The sequence below is a fragment of the Eptesicus fuscus genome, chromosome 1, assembly GCF_027574615.1.
Source record: "Eptesicus fuscus isolate TK198812 chromosome 1, DD_ASM_mEF_20220401, whole genome shotgun sequence".
Classification (NCBI taxonomy): domain Eukaryota; kingdom Metazoa; phylum Chordata; class Mammalia; order Chiroptera; family Vespertilionidae; genus Eptesicus; species Eptesicus fuscus.
Window position 1 is genome coordinate 56,102,133 of NC_072473.1, and position 23,128 is coordinate 56,125,260.

Below are 23,128 nucleotides of genomic sequence, written 5' to 3' on the forward strand. Positions count from 1 at the left end.
ACAGCATCCAGTTAGATTAACTGGTTCTGGTTGAGTTTGTCAAACAATTTGCCTCATTTTATAGTCATCTCAATGATGCAAAGTTGGCCTCATTGAGATTTAACATCTCTTCTATAAAATGTATAGAATTTAATGTTGGGATATAAAGAAATGGTTGATACTAGAGAGGAAAATCCAATATAGAACACAACATATTCTTGATTATGACAAACCTGGAGTGAAACAGTGATATAGCTAATTTTTCAAAAGTTATTTGTATTTGGCTTTAGAATTTGGATACTTATGCTTGAATATAAAGATGTTTTGGAACTACACTATATAAAGTTTCAATAATTAAATTAAACCATAACATAAAGACCAATGGAAAAAGATGAAAAGTCCTTCAAATTCCCTAATCTATTTCCTGCTAACAGCTACTTCCATCCCCATTCTCACTTCTGAAAGTAAACAGCATCACTTAAACCCCCAGAGCAAGGGCTATGGGCCAGGTACAGAAACTCAGCAGGGCAAAAAGCCCTGGATGCCTAGCAAGGGGCAAAACTGGGAAAACAAGAACCTTGCCCCCAGAGTAACCTATCCTCCCCTAGCATATCACTGGTCATGTGGTTTAGACCCCCTGACCTTTTCCTCCATAAAGATAACATCTAGGCTTCAATTGTATTTCAGCTCTAGGCCCAGAAAAGCAGCAAAACCAGACAAGTGGCACTGGGGCTGCCTCAGGACCAGCTACATTGACTAATGACTCCTTGCCCTGGCACTGACCAACCAATGGAGACCATGACCCTGAAAGAGCACATCTGGAATGCTGATTAATATTATATTAAGACCCTTCCCTGAGACCTCCCCTAAGATTTCCACCTGCAAGAGAGAGATAAATATGCTTAGGACAAAGGCCCCAGCTTGCTCTCTCCCTCCCAGGAGCATGTCCACTGGCACATACCCCCCAACCTCTATGGGACCCCATGAGACTTGCAACCAGGGGAGCAATGGACAGCAGCAGCTTGTCTGGGGATTACACCCTGATCCTGTCTCCAAGGCTCCCTTTTCTCTGACTCCTCACTGAGCCAGAGCAGCCCAGCCTAGGCTTTCTTGTTGCTTCTTCTATGCCCCTCCTTGTTTCATTGTTGCAATATATTTTGGTTGCCATCATCGACCCAATGTTCCCTTGGCTCTGTGCTGTGCAGCCCTTTCCTTTGGATATCCCATTCCCCAACCCCTTTCCCTAAATAAATTTGGTTTTTCTTAAACCACCATCTGAGATGGCTATTTAGCCTGCCCATGCACCACCATGCTAATCCACCATGTTCACCTGTCAATCACCTCTCATAAAAAACTAACATTCTACAACAAATGTACAAATAACAAATCTGCCTTTCTTGCTAAAAAGAAATTAAATGGAAAGTAATAAAATAATAAAACTGGTAAAAATGATAAATTTTATGTTATGTATATTTTACCACAATAACAATGTTGAAAAAAACAAACCAACAAACAAAAATATAAACAATATTATAAGTAAAACTAGAGGCCCGGTGCATGAAATTCATGCACTGGGAAGGGTGTCCCTCAGCCCAGCTTGCACCCTCTCTAATATGGGACCCCTCGGGGGATGTCCAACTGCAGGTTTAGGCCCGATCCCTGTGGAATCGGGCCTAAACCTGCAGTTGGACATCCCTCTCACAATCCTGGACCACTGGCTCCTAATCGCTCACCTACCTGCCTGATTGCCCCCTAACTGCTCCCTTGCTGGCCTGATTGCCCCCTAACTGCTCCTCTGTGGGCCTGATTGCCCCCAAATACCCTCCCCTGCTGGCCTGATCACCCCCAAGGCTTTTATTAGTATAGATATGACCCTGCACAGAAAATTTTACTAACCCTACTTTACAATAAGGGCTTGACGATTGAATCATTAGGACCAGACACCAAGATTTCCTTTCTTTGAATAGTGGAGGGAATACTTATCTTGTCTTTAAGTTGCCCGGAAATTAAAATGAGATAATGACTTAGAAAAGTATAAAATCACCATATAAAGGCAACTGTCTTTTTAATGAAGTGGCAAAATGAAAAACACTTTTTATTCTCCCCTTCCTTCCTTTACAGCTTTTATTTAAACTTTGAAATTTATAAAAATTTCACTCCAATTTTCATTTCTTTACATTCAACATTATTTTGTATTGGTTTCAGGTTTTATATTAGTTACAGAATAGTGGTTAGACAATCATATACTTTACAAAGTGTTCCCCGATATTTCTAGTACCCACCTGGCATCATACCATCATTACAACACTATTGAATATATTCCCTATTTAAGTGACAATGGGTTTACAGGTTCCTTTCAGTCTTTTCTTTTGTGTTGCTTGTCCTTCCTTTTCTTTCTCACTTCTTCCCTCATTTTCTTTATATAGTATCTCAATTGGCCATCAAAGCTCAGTGAAGGCCCTGGGACAGGCTTAATCCATTTTACAGACCAGGAAACTGAGGCCAATTCCAGTTGGCTGTGGAACTTGACTCAGCACACAGGAAGCCTCAGAGCCATGCTCTTTGCGCTTCCTAAGGGGCAGCGGCCCAGCAAACAGAACAAACCTTCCAGTCAGGCTTCCCAGCCTCTTTCTCAAGCACCTCTTCATTGCAGATGCTCCACATTCTTTCCTCTCCCCCCATTCTTTACTGCACCCCCCCTTCTCCGAAGCAGGTGGAAGGCTTCCCACTCACTGCCTAGGCATGCTCTGCTATGGGTCAGGGTGTAGCGAGCTTGCTTTTGGGTCAAGGCAGGAGCAGGAGTCACTGCCTCTGAAGTGTGAAGGCCGCCTGAGCGAGGCCCATTAGCACTGGGAGCTTCTCTGAATCACATCAGTCAGTCCAGTACCCTGCAGTGCAGCACCTCTCCACTGAGGTGGCACCACCCCTCAACCCCCGCCTCAGGGGTGAGGGTCCTTGCCCCTCTGCCAGGAGTCCTTCCATGACTCTTGATCCCTGGCTGGGCCCACCCACGTCTTGGGGGCACTGCAGAGCCTCTGTCTCTCTGCAGATGAGGCAGATCCCTGCCCTAGGTCTCCGCAAAGCTATGAATCTGTGGCCAGAGGCCTGGTCTGGGACTCAGCAACCACATGCCTGCAATGTTCCCAGGGACCCTGGGAGCAGCTGGGGGAGTCCCGCCTAACCTCCCCGGGGTGCCGATCTCCCCAGGGACCCCTGGGTGAGGCTGGATGGGCCTGGCCATGCCCCTGCAGGTTGCCTATATCCCCAGGGACACCCGGGAGCTGCTGGATGGGCCGGCTAGGCCCCCCGGGTTGCCAATCTCCCGGCCACGCCCCCCTAGGTTGCTGATCTCCCCAGGGACCCCCCCCCAGAGTCTGGATGGGCCCAGCCACGTCCCCCTGGGTTGCTGATCTCCCCAGAGACCCCAAGGAGCGGCTGGATGGGCCCGGCCATGCCCCCCTGGGTTGCTGATCTCCTCAGGGACCCCCAGAACTAAGAGGATTGGGTGCCACCATCTTGGTCTTCTCAACGGCCGGATAGGCCACCCGGAGACCTGCCCCCCAGCCTCCCTCCGGCCCAATCATGGGCGTAGTGGAGGTGCAGTCAATTTGCATGTTTCTCTATTATAAAGTAGGATGAGCACTAAGCAAAAATAGATGAAATATGTATACATTGAAGCAATGGAAACTAAAACTCTTATATGTATTTCAGCTTTTAGTTGCAAAAACTCTTATATTTTAAAGACACTATCTTAGTAGGTATAAAAAGATATGTAACATACTGGTGGAAAATATTGCAAAACACATATGTGATAAAGGACATATCTAGAATATGCATACTGTCTTGGCCAGTTGCTCAGTGGTTAGAGTGCTGGGTTGTTTCAACTAATAGATTAAATATGTGTGTGTGTGTGTGTGTGTGTGTGTGTGTGTGTGTGTGTGTGTGTAAAACAAAGAAATGATTACTATATAAAGAAAATTGACAGTGGCTAAAGGAAAAAGAATAAGAATTTCAAACTTTGGCAAAGATGTAGAGAAATTAGAACTCTTAGATATTGCTACCAGGAATGTACCATATTTTTCAGTGTATAAGGTGCCCCCATGTATAAGATACCCCTCACTTTTCCAACCCAAAATTAGAAATCAATATTTTAAATATAAAACAGAACACATTTTTATTTAGTAATTACCACAGGTAATGTTTATATACCGGTACTATGCTATTATGCAGCATATCACTTTATTCAGCCTCTGTTGTATCACTGCTCTCTTCTTCATCACTATTAGTTCTAGACATATCAAGTTCTTCAACTTCTATTATATCACTTTTGTCTTCTGAGTCACTGTCTATATGTGAGATCATCCTCATAAACTGGTGGCATTTTCTGAGTTAATTTTGTTTGTGTTCTCCTGGCCAACCCTTCTCTCCTCATGAAAGTGAAGCACCATTTTGCCTTTCCTGTAAAATCAACAGTGTTCATTTCACTTGCAAACATTCTTGCCTGACATTGAATAAGCTTGGTTGACACACATAAGCCACTCTGGCACTGCTCCATAATCCATGTCTTAAGCCTCTGCTCCAAGTTTGCCCATTTTGCTGGTTTTCCTCTTAATGACTTCTTTTTTGGCATCTTAAGTTGTTCTTCCTGTTTTCTCCACTGTCTGATCATACACACAGTGGGAGGAGGTCCAAATTGTCTCTCTGCAGCTCTATTTCCATGCTCTTTTGCATAGCTGATTATATTCAGTTTGAATTATGCAGAGTAAGACAATCACTTATCAGTATTTATCTTTTTATTTTTTGACATCTTCATGGGCTCAGAACATTCTGGTCCCTATTGCATCTGCGCACTCTCCACCTCCAATTACAGCATCAGCTGACTTTGGTAACAATAAGGCTTGTGATTGGAGGAAGCCTGTTTGACAAGGTATGGGCAACTAGGCACCAGTGCAGCTCCCTCCTTGACTGACTTCCATGTATAAGACACCCCACGATTTTCAGTCTAATGATTTTAGGGGGAAAAAAAGCATCTTATACATGGAAAAATATGGCATATAGGTATAAAAACTTTGGAAAATTATTTGGTACTATCTACTAAATCTAAACACATACCTCTTCTAGGACCCAACAATTTCACATTTAGGCATATACATTAAAAAGCATGTAAAATAATGTTCATATCAACATTATTTATTTTTAATATAACTCTGTGGATGACAGTAATAATGGCCATTTTTTTTTTAGCACACCACTGATACACTGAATATTTCCAACATATATATAGAGTGATTTCTACTGTCAGTCCCATTTTTCAGTTGGAAACTGAGGCTGAAATAAGTACAATGGTAAGACACCTAGTGGAGTTCCTCAGTCAGTTATGCTTGGGTTTAAATCCAACATCCACTGATCATTTACTATGGAGTGTCCTGGGTAAGTCTCTGTCCTACTCTTAGCCTCAGTTACAATATCAGTCAGAGTGACTTAATCTGCATTCCTTATATCTCTCTCAGTAGTAGAGAGGGCCCAATGACTAACAATTGAAGCCAAGATCCATAGTACCAAGAGATTCCTGCCCTGCAGAGGCTGAACTAGGATGAAATCTGGACCAGGAAGCTGTGGGAGAATAGGGAGATGGAGAATAGTCTTGGCCTACTCTGACAACTCTGAGGGGCCAGACTAGGCTTAGAAAAATATTTACCAGGCTGTGAGAGTCTCCCAAGCATTGAGCCTGCTAAAGTAAAGGCTCACCCAGATCCCCATAGACTATCACATGGGGATTGTGCTGTTTATAAAGCATTTTCACATTCATTATCAAGCCTTACAATTAACCTCATCTGTGGGAATCAGCCCAGAACTAGGCAGTGAAGAAAAGGGAGGGGGTCTCACAGAGACTTCATTTGACTAATGCCTAAGTCTCAAAAAACTAAAAGATAATTCCTTAGTGGTACTAAAAAACCTTGCTTGGCTTGAGCCTTGATCTTCCTATGGGGTTTCACTCCTGCTGTAAAAAAGAAGGATCTCTTACCATTTGCAACAGCATGAATGGACCTGGAGAGCATTATGATAAGCAAAATAAGCCAATTGGAGAAAGATAAATATCACATGATCTCACTCATTTTTGGAATATAATGAACAACACAAACTGATGAACAAAAATAGATCCAGAGACATAGAAACATTGAACAGACCATCCAACCTCAGAGAGAAGGCAGGGGAGGGAGGGGGTAAGAGATCAACCAAAGGACATATATGCATGCATATAAGCATAACCCATAGACACAGACAGTAGGGGGCGGTGAGGGCATGTGCTGGCGGGTTGGAATGGCCGGGGAGAGGTCAATGGGGGGGAAAATGGAGACATATGTAATACTTTAAACAATAAATTTTTTTTTTAAAAAAAAGAATATCTGGAGGCACTTCCTATTCCAAAAAAAAAAAAAAAAAAGGGTGTTCAAATTTCAGAAGATTCTGATACAACCCCAAATAACTCTAAAGTGAATAAGAATAGTATAGTTAGTTGGTGAGGGGAGTTGATAACAGGATTCAGACAAAAGAAAGAGCAATTTCTGAGAAGAGCATCATCACATAGGACTTTATGGAGGGGGCACTTTAGTTGAACCTTGAACAATAAGGCGACTTTAAACAATTACTATGGAGGAAAAGAATAGATGAAGGAAATTACATAAGCAAAGATATATTTTTCAATGGAAAGAGTGTTTATGTGGGAGTCAAAAAACCTGAATTCTGTGCTTCACTTCCTTAAAGAATAACTTCTCTCAGATCCTTAGTTTCCTCATAGGTAAAATTATAATATTGGTTAGGTAACTCTTAAAGGTCCTCCATATACTTCCATCCTGGGAACTATTGTTTTAAACTCTTTAAAAATAATAGTTTTTTAGGATAGAATAGGTAAAAAAAAATGCAATGGTAATTGGGTCCATATTACAAAGAGTATTGAATGCCATGTCTGGAAGCCTGAACAAAGAAAACAGAAACCAAGCCCCAGGCCTAATCCCTGAGGTTGTACATTTAACATGGTTCCAATTCAAGAACATGAACTTTGCAGTCAGGGTGGTCTAGGATGGGAACCTAGCTTTAATACATTCTAGTGGTTCATTTAAAAAAACAGTCATGATACTTCTCTGAGCCTCAATTTCTTCATCTCTAAAATGGGAATTATCCTACCTAATAATAGAGTAATATGCAAATTGACCGTACCTTCATTACACCCACAAGCCACGCCCACCAACTATGCTGCAGAAACCATAATGCCAGCCCTCTGAATATCCCCAGCCCTTTCTGCATACCTGCAGGCCTTTGCAGACCTCCAGCCTGCTTACCTGTTAACTGACCATCTGGAACTCCCTTTGGCTATTTGCCCATATAACCCCAGCCCTTGCATATCACTAAGCCCTTTGAAGACTCCCTAGTCCAGTGGTCGGCAAACTCACTAGTCAACAGAGCCAAACATCAACAGTACAACGATTGAAATTTCTTTTGAGAGCCAAATTTTTTAAACTTAAACTTTTAATGCCACTTCTTCAAAATAGACTCGCTCAGGCCATGGTATTTTGTGGAAGAGCCACACTCAAGGGGCCAAAGTGCCGCATGTGGCTCACGAGCCACAGTTTGCCAACCACAGCCCTAGTCCTTTTGCATATCTGTAAACTGCCTTTTTACCTACTTTTCCTTTGTGCTTTTGCTACATAAGCAACTGGCTTATGGTGAGCTGCAGAGCAGATTTCTGTGGCTGTATCTGCTGCTCTCCCACACTGCCAGCAGTACTGGAATAAATGCTCATATATGATTCAACCCTGTCTCTGCTTCATTGGCCCAAGCCACCACGTACAGCAGCTGATTTTTGGAAAAAGAAGTGGGCATGTACCCGGGCACTCTCAGGAGCCCCGCAGGAGGCAACACCACCTCTGGGGCTGGCAGCATTGGGGGCTATGGGAGTGCGCTGCCAGTATCCAACTTCATGGGGGGCCCACCTTACACTCACTACATGAAGTACCCTCATGTGGCCAGCATAGATCTTCACCAGTTGATGCTGGCGGCCTGGGACTCACCTTATAACCCTCCTCTGGAAGAATGCAGCGCTCTGTATCCTGGGCAGTCCAGTGCAATGGGCACCGTGTCCATGAACCACATGATCTTGACCCCAGCTGCTTTCAGCTCATAGGAAAACAGCAACCTTGGTCCCAAGGGCTGTAGAAGCAGCGGTGGCAGCCTTCCAGCTGCAGCTGGCAGGTCACTGTTCCCCAAAGACGCCCGCACCGCCTTTGCCTTTTCTCCCAGCAGAAGACACCACAGCCTTTATGCTTGGATTCGCAAGGCTGTACAGATGACTGGTGAATAATCGATTCCAGTGCCCTCACACCTTTCCTTTCTTCACTTATCCTGTACTTCTCTTGGCCTGTCCTACCTCCTACTCTCCAGGGATAGCTTAACCAAGGGAGTCCACTGCGTGGCTGACAGCGGGGTGAAGGGCAGCAACCATGTGACCTCCCTCGCTTGTGCTTCTGCTCAAAGCACGTAGAATATGCCACTTAGAACTAAACCCAAGTTGTGTTTTTCTTCATTTCCTGATTAGTAAAAGGTGTAAGTGGGTGGACAATGGTTGTATTAAGCCACAAGCATTAAGATCCAACCTTCTAGTTGACCGAATAGGAAAACAGATGCATAGGAAAGATCAATGGGTGAATGAGGCGAGAGGCTAGCCACGGTGTCCTTATGCTCGTCACTGTTGTTTGCACATTCCATTTCAAACCCTTCCCCTTCTGGGTGGGTTGTCTTCCTGCCAAAGCTGATGATGGTTAACCTAGGTTCAAGGTGCTTGGCTGGCAACAGACCTTTCAGTTTAGCCATGAAGGCCTCCTCGATGGCAAAGCGGCCTCATCACCCTAGACTCTCAAAGATGCTCCTGCTTCCTGTGCTGAAATTGGCAAGAAGGCTACACATGCTTCTGGGACATAATAAGCTATCAACCCTAACATTCGGTAGGCACAAATATCACTAATAAATGGTTAAAACCCTCATAACTGTCCAGGCAAGCGTCTGAGGTTCAAGGTGTGGGGACTGGATGCTGGTTTGTGTCTGCGGGCAGGAAAGTCCAGAGGTCCCAACCTGATGCCTATCTGCTCCTACCAGCAAGCCAGAGAGCAGCATACCTGGGCAGGGGAAGTGGACACTCTGTGTTAATCTTGGACAGGGAAAGTGGGGAGATGTTTGTTTTCAGTTGTAGTAGTTCTTTTATCACATTCTTATTACTCCAACCTGTTGCTACCTGTCATCAGAGAAAATTAGTAATATTCAACTTTATCACTTTTATCCCTCTGGGGAGGAAATGACATTTCAATAGCATTAGTGCACAATAATAATGCTTCTGTTCACAGTTCTGCACTTTTTCTCCCTTCTAAAAAGCAAAGTTGGGAAGTTGGAAAGGAACCAACTTTTTCCATTAGGAGGACTCTACATGAGGAGGCAGTTCTGGTTAATACATTACTAGGGTAGCAATTCCAAATTGAGAGTAAGATTTAAACAGTGGGCTTTAAAGTGTTTGGAAGTAAATCTGCATATTTTTTCCATTACGGGTGAGGTGGCTGACTAAGTAGAAAATGAGGTTAGGGACACTCCCAGGGCTATTATTATATCTAACCTTACGGTTATAATTAACAACCATTCACTAAGCCCCAACCATCAGCAAAAGACACAAAAAGATAGAAAAGTAGATTCTTCCAGTCCAGAATTATGTTTTGAAACACTTTAGAAGAGCAAAGTCACTAGTATGTTGTTTGGAAGATAGAACACTGAAGGAAAGGACAAGATAAAATAAATTATCTTGAGTCATAAATTTTCTGTCCACTAAAAGTCTTTCATTTGTTTTTATGAGCCAGAGTCTCTTTCTTGGGTAAGTCTGGTCTGAGAAGATTAGAAAGGGACTCCTTAGACGCTGATATCTTCATTATTAGCTAAGCCTTCAAACCTGGCTGTACAAAGCCACCTTCACAAGATTTTTCTTTCCAACTTCTATGAAAAAATTAAAATGGAATGATTTTGGAACAGCATATGCATGCTGTTTTATTAAATTCCATGTTCATGCCCTAGCTCCGTGGTTGGCAAACTGCGGCTCCTGAGCCATATGAGGCTCTTTGGCCCCTTGAGTGTGGCTCTTCCACAAAATACCAAGGCCTGGGCGAGTCTATTTTGAAGAAGTGGCATTAAAAGAAGTTTAAGTTTAAAAAATTTGGCTCTGAAAAGAAATTTCAATCGTTGTACTATTGATATTTGGCTCTGTTGACTAATGAGTTTGCCGACCATTGCCCTAGCTCAGTGATGGGCAACCTTTTGAGCTTGGTGTGTCAAACTTCGCCAAAAAACTGAGCATAACTCGGGTAGTGTGTCACTTTGAGGAAAAAAACATTATTTCGTGATATTTATAGTTTAAATAACATAAATGTATAATTGTTATATATAATTGTATTTAATAAACCAAAAACTAAATATTTAACTTACCTGTTTAGTGACTTCTTTGTTCATCCGGCAGTCGGTTTCTTTTGTTGGTCTTGATATTATTTAGCTTGTGTGGGGTGCCGTGAACTAAGATAAGTGAGGGGGAGGGGGAATTCTTTAACTAACTTGCCTATTAGTGACTTTTTTGTTGCTGATTTCATTGGCTAAATCTTCAATTGAAGGTTGGTATTTGTACACTTCAGGCCCAAGCAAGTGCTACTAACTTCATCTGTCAATCTGTTTCTTTTTTTGGTTTTGATATTATTTAACGCTGAGAATAAGGCCTCACAAAAGTATGTAGAGGGAACAATTGTGAGTAAAGCCATTGCTATATTTTTCAGGGTGCTAAATGTGTCTGGTAGTCGGTTCCAGGCACTCCAAATTTCCTGTTCGTAGTGGCACTCCTCTTGATTCTCCAAGCAGCACCTTTCCAGATTCTCAAGCTTTGACCTCAAGTCGACAAACACCTGAGCCCAGATACTGTCTTGAAATTCTGCAAGTTGCATCTCCAAATCATCAATTTGCATCCATTGGAAACCATTTAATTCCAAACTACTGTAGACTACTACATCAGGATACTTAATTATTTTCATGGTCTGTTCTAGACTTCTAAATTGACTAAATCTATCACTAAACTGGTCAAATAACGAGTCTAAAACATGCTGGTACTTCATATGCAAGAGTTCCATTTCATTTTGTACAGCTGCACTGGCCTTCTCAAAATACTTTGTTACTCGAGGAAAATACTTATAAGTTTTAGTTTCTATATCTCGCTTGAAAATTTTAACTTTACTTTCAAAAGCTTTTATGTATCCAAACATAACGTCAATACTTTTGCCAAAACCTTGTAACTTTAAGTTCAGTTCATTAATATGAACAGAGAGATCTGTAAAAAACATCAGGGTGTTGACCCACTCATCATCATTAAGCTGAGGAAAGTTTCCCAGATCCTTATCATCAAGAAATACCTTAATTTCTTCAAAGCACTCTACAAAGCGCTCAAGAACTTGGCCTTGGCTCAGCCATCTTACATTATTGTACATCAGCAGTCCACTGTAGGTGGAATCAACCTCCAGTAAAAGTGCCGAAAATTCTCGCTTGTGAAGGGGGCGAGCAGCTATTAAATTAACTATTTTTGTAACAACTGACATTAAGTCGTTTAAGTCGGTGAATTCTGCCTTGGCACATAAAGCCTCCTGATGGATAATACAATGAAAAGGCACAATCGAATGTCCAATAGCTTCTGTAAACAATTTGACAAATCCGACTTTTTCCCCCACCATATTTGGTGCCCCATCTGTCGTCACTGACACAACTTTAGAGATATCAATGCTTAGGTCACGAAATGTTTGTATAACAACCTTACATATTTCGCTTCCTGATTTACTTGTTGACACTGATACTAACTTTATCAACTCTTCTCTCATTGTGAGACCATCAGAATATTGACCAATAATGGCCAACTGAGCATGTGATGTGACATCAGTAGTTTCATCAAGAGACATCGAAAAATATTTACACTTCCTTATGTCTCTCTTTAATTGATGTTGTACGTTTATGTTCAGTCTCATTATTCGGTCTTTTATGATATTTCTACTGAGTGGTAACTCAGATATTCTCTTAAAAATTGCATCTTTATTCTGCATATCATGAAATAGAACTGGTGCACATCTTAGGAGAGTTTCTTTAATAAATTCTCTCTCACTGAGTGCTTTTCCATGCTGAGCTATAGAGTGAGCAATGCTCAAACTTGCAGATGTTAAATTTGTAGAGCCTTTCATAAATTTAAGGATGGAATTAGATTGGCTCTTATAAAGGTGTAGCTGCCTGGAAATGTATTCCTTCCTTTCATCCTCACTTTTTTCCAAGAGCTGGGAATGATTAGTTTCAAAATGTCTATTTATATTCCACATTCTGCTTACTACCGTTTCAGTGCATAGAACGCAAAATGATCTGCCATTTTTTTCTATAAAGCCATACATCTCAGTCCATGTCTCTTGAAAGGGTCGGCCACTGCTACTACCACTTCCTTTACTTAACCTTAGTTTTTTTATTTTTTGGGTTCTCCATCAGGGGGGCAGTGACAGAAGATAAAATTATAGATAGCTTGTTAGGCCTGCAGGCAATTAGGGGTTAACTAGCCTAACTAACCACAAAATGGTGCATATAACTGTCTTTTAGGAAAGGGCAGGGTTAATAAGTAGAAATAGGGGTTAATAAGGATGCACAACAGTAATAATGGTGAAATGGAGTCTGCACTATGGAGCAAGATGGTGTTCCTTATGTGAATTAAAATGGCTGCCGCTATTTCTAATGGCGGGAAATGGCACCCATAGCACGCCACAAACCCTCGCCTCTCCCAGCCTCCCCTTCACTTATCTCAGTAACAATGGATTAGAAATCCATGACACCCCAGAAGAGTAGATAATGGTTGCTGTGGTTAACTGTTATTTGGTTACTGGTAATGACAGGGCCCCCAGAGATGCGTCCCCCGCTGCGTTCCACTGCTCCCTGCTCTGCTGGCAGAAGTGAGGGCAAAGATCCTGGCTTAACCGGAAGTCCCATAACTAGACGCTCTGTGCCGGACTTCTGTTGTTTTGGCCTAAAGACCTCCAGCACAGAGTGTCTATTAGGGGAGGATGAAACATTTGCGACTAGAGTCTTGGAGTTAGTAACTCCAAGACTCTAGTCGCAAATGTTTCATCTCAGGAGCAGCAAATGTTCCATCCTCGGCATGCGGTCGCCTCAACGGCCGTGTGTCATCATAAATGGCTACGCGTGTCAGTGCTGACACGCGTGTCATAGGTTCGCCATCACTGCCCTAGCTGGTTTGGCTCAGTGGATAGAGTGTCAGCCTGCGGACAGAAGGGTCCCAGGTTCGATTCCAATCAAGGGCACATGCCTGGGTTGCGGGCTCGGTCCAACCTGCAGGACGCAGCCAATTGGTGATTCCCTCTCATCATTGATGTTTCTGTCTCTCTCTTCCTCTCCCTTCCTCTCTGAAATCAATAAAAATATTTTTAAAAATTCCATGTTCATTTCATTTTAATGTCTTCTAAATTAAAATTACCGCTTTGCTATAGTCTTAGTGCAAGGTGCATATTTAACAGCAGTTTAAGAATATGTTGAAACTATTGACCCTCACCCCAGAAAAATGAATAAAAGCACACCTGTATGCACACACGTCATTTTTTTTAATAGTTTTGGGAGATTCATGGACCCACTAAAGTCCTTCCATGGATCTCAGGTTATGAACCTCACAAAAAAAATTAAGGTGATCACTGGACCACTCTGAACTAAAACACATCCATTTTTATGATTATTATGTAATTATTTTTATACCAATATTTGCTGAATGAATGAGTCAGATCTTCTCAAACTTTTTACTTCACTCCGTAGTATTGTGGTACAATATTTGGCTTATAGTTGAGAAGAAAAACAGATGAACTACAAATGGAAGTAATTTCTCCCTGATTAAAGTAATCAAATGAAAGCTATTTCTATTATTAAAGAATGTTTTAAATAGCATTGAGTTTTTAAAAATACACACATTAGGAGACAAGCAAAAAATATTTCATATGGATTAGTATTACATTTGATTTTCTCATGAAAGGGGATTGACATACAGAGTAAAAGACGGTCCCCTAGGGCCTAGGTGAATTCATAAAGCAGTGAGTTATTTTTATTTCCTCTTCAGTCCTTAAGAGCTATGTCCCACACATCTCATTTTAAAGATTATATGAAGGTATGTGATCTTTAGGTGCAGAGTTGGTACCTCTTTTGTGAAGCAGCAGCTGAGGAGACTCCAGCGCTCGCCATGGCTGATGAAAAGCCCAAGGAAGGAGGCAAGACTGAAAACAATGATCAGATTAATTAATGATCATATTAATTTGAAGGTGGCAGGCCAGGGTGGTTCTGTGGTGCAGTTTAAGATTAAGAGACATACATCACTTAGTAAACTAATGAGAGCCTATTGTGAGCAACAGGGTTTGTCAATGAGGCAGATAAGATTCCAATTTGATGGGCAGCCAATCAATGAAACAGACATACCTGCACAGTTGGAAATGAGAATGAAGATACATTTGATGTGTTCCAGCAGCAGACAGGAGGTGTCTACTAAAAAGGGAACCTGCGGAAGATGGCGGCTGGCAGGATGGAGTGGAGAGAGAGGAAGTGAGTGAGGGTATAAAAGGAAAGTGTGTGGTTGTGCGTGGGGTGTGTGAGAGCTAGTGAGGGAAAGTTAAATCTCGCAGGAGCAGCAGGGGCTGGCAGAAAGCCTCTCCTTGACAAAGAGAGACTACCACCCCTGCAGGCACTCCATGGACGACCAGACCCTAGCACAGAGGGAGCCCACGCCATCTTGAGCTGAGAACAGCCTTAGGTAGAAACTCATCAACACCACCAACAAGACAGGCCTTGGAACTGCCCCGCGACCCAGCTCCCACTCCAACCAATATCCTGCTACCCCAGCTGCAGACTCAGGGAACCTGAGACCTCCACCACCAAAGACACAGCTTTCCGCAGCTGTAAGTGCAACTCCCCCTCCCCAACAGCAGAACCCCTGGTTCCCGCCCGCGCGCTCACGAACACACACTAGTGTGGTCTCATCCCCGGACACTTCACTCCGGGTTTACACCCGAGGGTGAGATTCCTTGCAGACGGGGGCCCGCAGCCCTGCAGTGGAAATTCCTTCTTCTTTCTTCCTGGAGGGTTGCTGACATTAACCCCAGCTGCGCACGCACTTGCGCTTCCTCAGCCCCAGGTCACTTTACTTCGGGTTTGAACCCCAGGGTGTGAGTCTGCGCAGACGGGGGCACGCTCAGTGGAAATTCCAAACTCCCCCATCCCGGAGGGCTGCCCACATTAACCTCAGCTGCCCCCAGCTGCGTATGCACTCGCGTGCTCTCATTCCCAGGACACTTTACTCCGGGTTTGCACCCAAGGGTGAGATTCTGTGCAGAAGGGGGCCCGCGGCCCTGCAGTGGAAATTCCTTCTCCCTTCTTCCTGGAGGGTTGCTGACATTAACCCCAGCTTGCACGTCCTTAGCCCCAGGTCACTTTACTTCGGGTTTGCACCCGAGGCTGTGATTCTGTGCAGACAGGGGCACACTCAGCGGAAATTCCAAACTCCCCCAACCCGGAGGGTTGCCCACATTAACCCCAGCTGCATATGCACTCGCGTGCTCTCATCCCCAGGACACTTCACTCCAGGTTTGCATCTGAGGGTGAGATTCTGTGCAGACGGGGCCCGCGGCCCCGCAGTGGAAATTCCTTCTTCCTTCTTCCTGGAGGGTTGCCCACATTAACCCCAGCTGTGCACGCACTTGCGTGTTCTCAGCCCCAGGTCACTTTGCTCAGGGCTTGCACCCAAGGGTGTGATTCTGCGCAGACGAAGGCGCGCGGCCCCGCAGTGGAAATTCTGAATTCCCTCTTCCTGGAGGGTTGCCCACATTAACCCCAGCTACTCAACCGAAGTGCCAGGACCCCTCAGAGTGCATCAGAGATCTGCGACCAGAGAGCGCGCCTCCACAGATACTAACACACTGAGCCCAACCAACCACAGGGGCTCAGTGTGCTAGTGGGAGCCACTGTGAGCTCTCCTTGGGTGTGATCTTGAACAAGCAGGGGGCGCATGACCCTCCAGCACTAGAAGCTTTGAACTCACTTACTGTGGATACCGGCCCATAGGCACCACAATTACCCGGCTACACTGCCAGGGCCCTTCAGAGCCCTTCAGTGTGCTTCACTGGCAAAAGTACCGAGGGTGCTCCTGTAAAACACCACTGGGAGTAAGAGCCTATCCACCACAGGTACAACAGAAAAAGCTGGGTCTGCTCACCCCACGACTGCAGATCTCAAGGCACCACAGCAACGCCTTTCAAAGACCAGATCCCCTGAGCCCCAACACCCCAACAGAAGGTACCTGGGGGCCACTCTGAGCCCCTGCTGGGCAGGTGTGATTACAATTAAGGTTGCAAGACAGCAGAAATTGAGACACTCCCACCCACAGCTGCTGACATCTAGACGCTGCAGTTGTGCCTCTCAAGCTCACAGGCCTACATCAAGAGAACCCAAATAGCTACACTAGATTAACAAACGCAGGAAAACTGAGATTAATCCAGTAGCACCATCCCCAAAAGAACCTGGGCAGCAAAGCAACTGGATCTACAATTAAAACATTACAGGAAAACATGGGGAGACAAAAAGGAAATCCCCAATGGAAAGAAAAAGAAGAATCACCAGAAAGGGAGTTAAATGAACTTGAGGCTAGCAGCCTAACAGAGAAAGAATTCAGAGTATTCGTTATAAGGATGTTTAAGCGGATGGATGACAAATACACACAACTCAATGAGAACTATAAGGAGCTGAATGAAAATGTCACCAACATAAAAAGAAACCAAGAGGAGATGAAGAATGACATAGCTGCAATAAAGAACACAATGGAAGGCCTAAAGAGTAGAGTAGAAGAGGCTGAGGACCGCATCAGCGAATTAGAAGACCAGGTAGGAAAAAACACACAAACACAGCAGCAATTGGAAAGAAGACTTAAAAAGCAAGAGGAGATCCTAAGGGAGCTATGTGACTTTACAAAACGAAACAACATTCGAATAATAGGGATAAAAGAAGGAGAGGAAGAGAAACAAGGAATAGAAAACCTGTTTGAAGAAATAATGAAAGAAAACTTTCCTTATATTGGCAAGAAAAAAACTATCCAAGTCCAAGAAGTACACAGAGTCCCAAACAAATTTAACCCCAAAAGACCGACATCATAATTAAATTGACAAACACCAACGACAAAGCAAGAATCTTAAAGGCTGCAAGAGAGAGAAAGAAAGTAACATATAAGGGATCTCCTATTAGAATATCAACTGATTTCTCAACAGAAACACACCAGGCCAGAAGGGAATGGAATGAAATATACAAAGTGATGCAAAACAAGGGACTGAATCCAAGAATACTATACCCAGCAAGGCTATCATTCAAAATTAAAGGTGGAATCAGAAGCTTCACAGATAAAAAAGGGCTAAGAGAGTTCATCACTACCAAGCCAGCAATGCAAGAAATGCTAAATGGGATGCTGTAAAAAGAAGAAAGAGAAAGGCAAGAAGAAACACAAACACTAAGAAAAAAATATGACAACAAACAGGTACCTATCAATAATAACATTAAACGTAAATGGATTAAATGTACCAATCAAAAGACATAGGGTAGCTGAATGGATAAGAAAACATGACCCATATATTTGCTGTCTACAAGAGACCCACCTTAGAGCAAAGGATTCACACAGACTGAGAGTGAAGGGATGGAAAAATATTTTTCAGGCAAATGGAAATGAGAAAAAAGCTGGGGTTGTGATACTTATATTAGATAAAATAGACCTCAAAGTAAAGGCCATAATAAGAGATAAGGAAGGCCACTACATAATACTAAAGGGAGCAATTCAACAAGAAGATATAACTCTGGTAAACGTTTATGCACCCAATGCAGGAGTGCCCAAATACATAAAAAATCTCCTGGAAGATATCAAGGGAGAGATCGACATCAATACAATCATAGTAGGGGAATTTAATACACCACTGACATCAATGGATAAATCCTCTGGACAAAAAATCAGCAAAGAAACAGCAATTCTAAATGACACACTAGATCAGATGGACCTAATTGACATCTTCAGAGTATTTCACCCCAAAGCCAGAGAATATACATTCTTCTCAAGTGCACATGGGACATTCTCACAAATAGACCACATTTTGGGTAACAAGCAAAGTCTCCCTAAATTCAAAAAGATTGAAATCATATCAAGCATTTTCTCAGACCACAATGGCATAATCTTAGAAATAAACTACAATAAAAACACTCCAAAAAATTCAAACACTTGGAAATTGAATAGCATGATGCTAAACAATTATTAGGTTATCAATGAGATCAAAGAAGAAATTAAAAACATCCTGGAGACTAATGACAATAAAAACACAACATTGCAAATCCTATGGGACACAATGAAAGCAGTCCTGAGAGGGAAGTGTATAGCTCTACAGGCCTACCTCAAAAAACAAGAAAAAATGGTGATAGATGATCTAACTCAACAACTCAAAGAATTAGAAAGGGAGCAACAAGAAAAGCCAACAGTGAGCAGAAGAAAGGAAATAATAAAGATCAGAGCAGAAATGAATGACATAGAGACCAAAAAAACAATATACAAGATCAACAAAACCAAGAGCTGGTTCTTTGAAAGGATAAACAAGATTGATGAACCTCTAGCCAGGCTCACAAAGAAGCAAAGAGAGAGGACCCAATTAAACAAAATCAGAAATGAAAGAGGTGAAATAACAACAGACCCTACAGAAATACAAAGGATTGTCAAAAAATACTATGAACAACTCTATTCCAACAAAGTATACAACCTGGAGGAAATGGACACATTCCTAGAAAAACACAATCTTCCAAATCTTACTCAGGAAGAGATTAAAAATCTCAATAGGCTGATAACTATGGAAGAAATTGAAGCACTCATCAAAAAGCTTCCAGCAAACAAAAGCCCGGGGCCAGATGGCTTCACAGGGGAGTTTTACAAAACATTCAAGGAAGAGCTAAAACCTATCCTCCTCAGACTATTCCAGAAAATTCAAGAAAAAGGAACACTTCCAAGCTCCTTCTATGAAGCCAGCATCACCCTAATACCAAAACCAGATAAAGATAACACAATGAAAGGGAATTACAGGCCAATATCCCTCATGAACATAGATGCCAAAATCCTCAACAAAATTCTAGCAAATCGAATCCAGCAGTACATCAGAAAGATCATACACGACGACCAAGTAGGATTTATCCCTGGGATGCAAGGATGGTACAATATTCGCAAATCAATAAACGCGATACATCACATAAACAAATTAAGAGATAAAAACCATATAGTCATATCAATTGATGCAGAAAAAGCATTTGACAAAATCCAATCCCTTTCATGATAAAAACTCTGCAAGCTGGGAATAGAAGGATCATACCTCAACATAATGAAAGCCATATATGACAAACCCACAGCCAACATCACACTCAATGGGCAAAAACTAAAACCATTTCCCTTAAGAACAGGAACAAGACAGGGATGCCCACTCTCACCACTCCTGTTCAACATAGTGTTGGAAATACTAGCCATTGCAATCAGACAAGAAGAAGAAATAAAAGGCATCCGAATTGGAAAAGAAGTAAAACTGTCCTTATTTGCAGATGACATGATACTGTACATAGAAAACCCTAAAGACTAAATCAAAAAATTATTAGATTTAATAAATGAATTCGGCAGAGTAGCAGGATACAAAATAAATGCTAAGAAATCTATGGCATTTCTATACACCAATAATGAACTTACAGAAAGAGAGACTAAAAAAGCAATCCGATTTACCATCACACCAAAAAAACTAAGATACCTAGGAGTAAACTTAACTAAGGAGGTAAAAGACCTATATGCGGAAAACTATACAAGACTGAAAAAAAGAGATAGAGGAAGACATAAACAGATGGAAGAACATACCATGTTCATGGATTGGGAGAATCAACATCATCAAAATGTCCATACTACCCAAAGCAGTCTATAATTTCAATGCACTTCCCATTAAAATACCAATGGCATACTTCACAGACCTAGAACGAACTTTCCAAAAATTCATCTGGAATAAAAAAAAGACCCCGAATAGCTACAGCAATCCTGAGAAAGAAGAACAAAGCAGGAGGGATCTCAATACCAGATTTCAAGCTATATTACAAAGCCACTGTTCTCAAAACTGCCTGGTATTGGCACAAGAACAGACAAATAGATCAATGGAATAGAATAGAGAACCCAGAAATCGATCCAAATCACTATGCTCAATTAATATTTGACAAAGGAGGCATGAACATACAATGAAGTCAAGACAGTCTCTTTAATAAATGGTGTTAGGAAAATTGGACAGATACATGCAAAAAAATGAAACTAGACCACCAACTTAAACCATACACAAAAATAAAGTCAAAATGGATCAAGGACTTAAACATAAGACAGGAAACCATAAAAATACTAAAGGAAGCTACAGGTAGAAAAATCTCTGACATATGCCAAAATGATACTGATACTGCTCCTAGGGCAATGGAAGCTAAAGAGAAAATAAACAAGTGGGAATACATCAAAATAAAAAGCTTTTGCACAGCAATGGAAACCATCAATAAAACAACAAGAAAGCCCAGTTCATGGGAGAACATATTTGCCAATGAGGTCAACGATAAGGGTTTAATCTCCAACATTTACAGGGAACTCATGCAGCTTAACAAAAAGAAGATAAACAACCCAATCAAAAAATGGGCAACTGATCTAAATAGTCACTTTTCGAAAGAAGACAGAAGGAAGGCCAAGAAACATAAAAACCTGCTCTAAATCACTAATCCTCAGAGAGATGCAAATCAAAACAACAATGCGGTACCATCTCACACCTGTCAGAATGGCCATTATCAACAAGTCAACAAATGACAAGTGCTGGCGAGGATGTAGAGAAAAAGGAACCTTCGTGCACTGCTGGTGGGAATGCAGACTGGTGCAGCCACTGTGGAGAACAGTATGGAGTTTCCTTAAAAAACTAAAAATGAAACTCCCATTTGACCCAGTGATCCCACTTCTAGGAATATATCCCAAGAAACTGGAAACATCAATCAGAAAGGAAATATGCACCCCTATGTTCATAGCAGTACAATTCACCATAGCTAAGATTTGGAAACAGCCTAAGTGCCCATCAGCAGATGAGTGGATTAAAAAACTGTGGTACACCTACACAATGGAATACTACGCTGCGGTAAAAAAGAAGGAGCTCTTACCATTTGCAACAATATGGATGGAGATGGAGAACATTATGCTTAGTGAAATAAGCCAGGCAGAGAAAGATAAATATCACATGATATCACTCATTTGTGGAATATAATAAACAACATAAACTGATGGAGAAAAAATAGATCCAGAAACAGAGAAACATCAATCAGAACATCAAACCTCAGGGAAGAAATTGTGAGGTAACCAGAAACCCAAGAATGCCTGAGAACGCCTTTCTAGCCACGCTAGCAATCATCAGATGTACGGTAATTTTACCTGGGACAAGAGGGTAAGTATTTTGGTCTTATGCTACTGACCCTTCATGGGTAAGACTCCTTATGGGGGCTGATACCCTGACTAATGTAGTTACCAATAATACCAAACACCTTGGTCATCCAGGAGGCCCATGGGTGGGGCAAGAAAGTATAAATACACAGGGGTCTCCTCCCAGCTTCCCTTTTGTATGACACAAAATCAAAATAATGCCCTTTTGTGTGTACAATTAAAGAGAGGTTTCTGGCTTATGTGGACACCAAAGAAAGGCTGTCACTACTATCACTACTTGCCCCCAGTAGAGGTGCAGAAAATGTAACTAAGACCTTGTCTATATAAAAAGAAATGAACAGCCAGTTTGAAAGGGAATTGCCATGGACTAGAACAAAGAATATCCTTACATGATATTATTCTACACTGTCATTAAAATTTTTCACAGATTTGGATCACCCTCAGTACTTATAATAGTTCCTCGCACCCTTGAGTATAAAAACAAACAAACAAACAAACAAACACAAAAACCATCTGTTTGGTGCTTGGAGACAAACTTAACACATCTCTTGATACTTTAGAATTACAACAGCATAATATACAATTATCCCAAGCAAACTTACTAATTCTTTGAATGTCTGGCAGCAAGTTAAAAAGGACATGTAAGGATTTAATCCTTTTCATTTTGTAGAGGGCCTCCTGGGAAGGCACCTGAGCATTCTATATTGGTCCCTCTTACCCTTTAGGCCAAGAGAGACCCTCTTCTCACAATTCAATTGCTCACAACTGTTGCATGAGCTCTCTGTTCATGTCGAGGTTGAAGTCTCGTGATGACTGGTGCCATGGATCTGTCTCTCACCCAGTGGGGTGAATTTAGCTCTCCCTGGAGAAGAAACCCAGGTTCCAAAAGATATGTGATCAGTGCTGGGGCCCCGCCAGCAGGCGAGGGGATCCAAAGGTAGTGCTGGGCATGGAGGCCACGGGAGCATAGGCTACCAAGGAGACAAAACTGAACCTCACATCACCCTGCTTGGCCCAGGAGGATGGCTGGTTAGCCAGAGACGGGTAAGATTCCTCAAGGAAGGAACAACCTAAGACAGGCACAGTCACAGAGGGGCCATCAGGAGAGAATTTGGGGATCAACAGAGGTGGGGCACAGACCCTCACCCCCCTCCAACATTTCAGGGGCCTGAACCCTATCCCCTTCTGAGGGAGGTCTCCTGCCCCCATGGCTGCTTCGTGCTTCCCATGCCCAGCTCAGATCAGGACCCTGGTGACCGACAGAGACTTGGCCGACAACAGCTGCCCTCTTACTGCAACAAGAATTGTTTGAGTTGTCTTATACCCATTGTGTGGGGAAGTGGGTTTACGATATCTAAATCCAGCCTACCACCAGGAATGCTCAGGGCCTACTCAAGAAGGCAAATAATCCCTCCCACTAATATTTACAGGGTAAAATAAGATTGTTGTTAGAGGAACAAATTTGACAGTAAAATAGTAGTCAAGTTTTCAGGCAAATTTAAATTGGCTAGTTGAAAC

The 23,128-nt window shown here is 42.4% G+C and overlaps 1 protein-coding gene and 1 pseudogene across 1 annotated transcript in view; both read left to right on the forward strand.

The window, feature by feature from the left end:
* Window positions 1–7,840: 7,840 nt before the first annotated feature.
* CDX4 (caudal type homeobox 4) overlaps window positions 7,841–23,128 on the forward strand; it is a gene marked incomplete at its 5' end in the record, with an annotated part of 54,929 nt that continues 39,641 nt past the window's right edge. Inside the window, 1 exon segment of the mRNA XM_054718954.1 lies at window positions 7,841–8,330. Within this exon segment, the coding sequence (XP_054574929.1) occupies window positions 7,841–8,330 (490 nt within the window).
* Window positions 14,309–14,611, forward strand: LOC103305056 (small ubiquitin-related modifier 2-like; annotated as a pseudogene).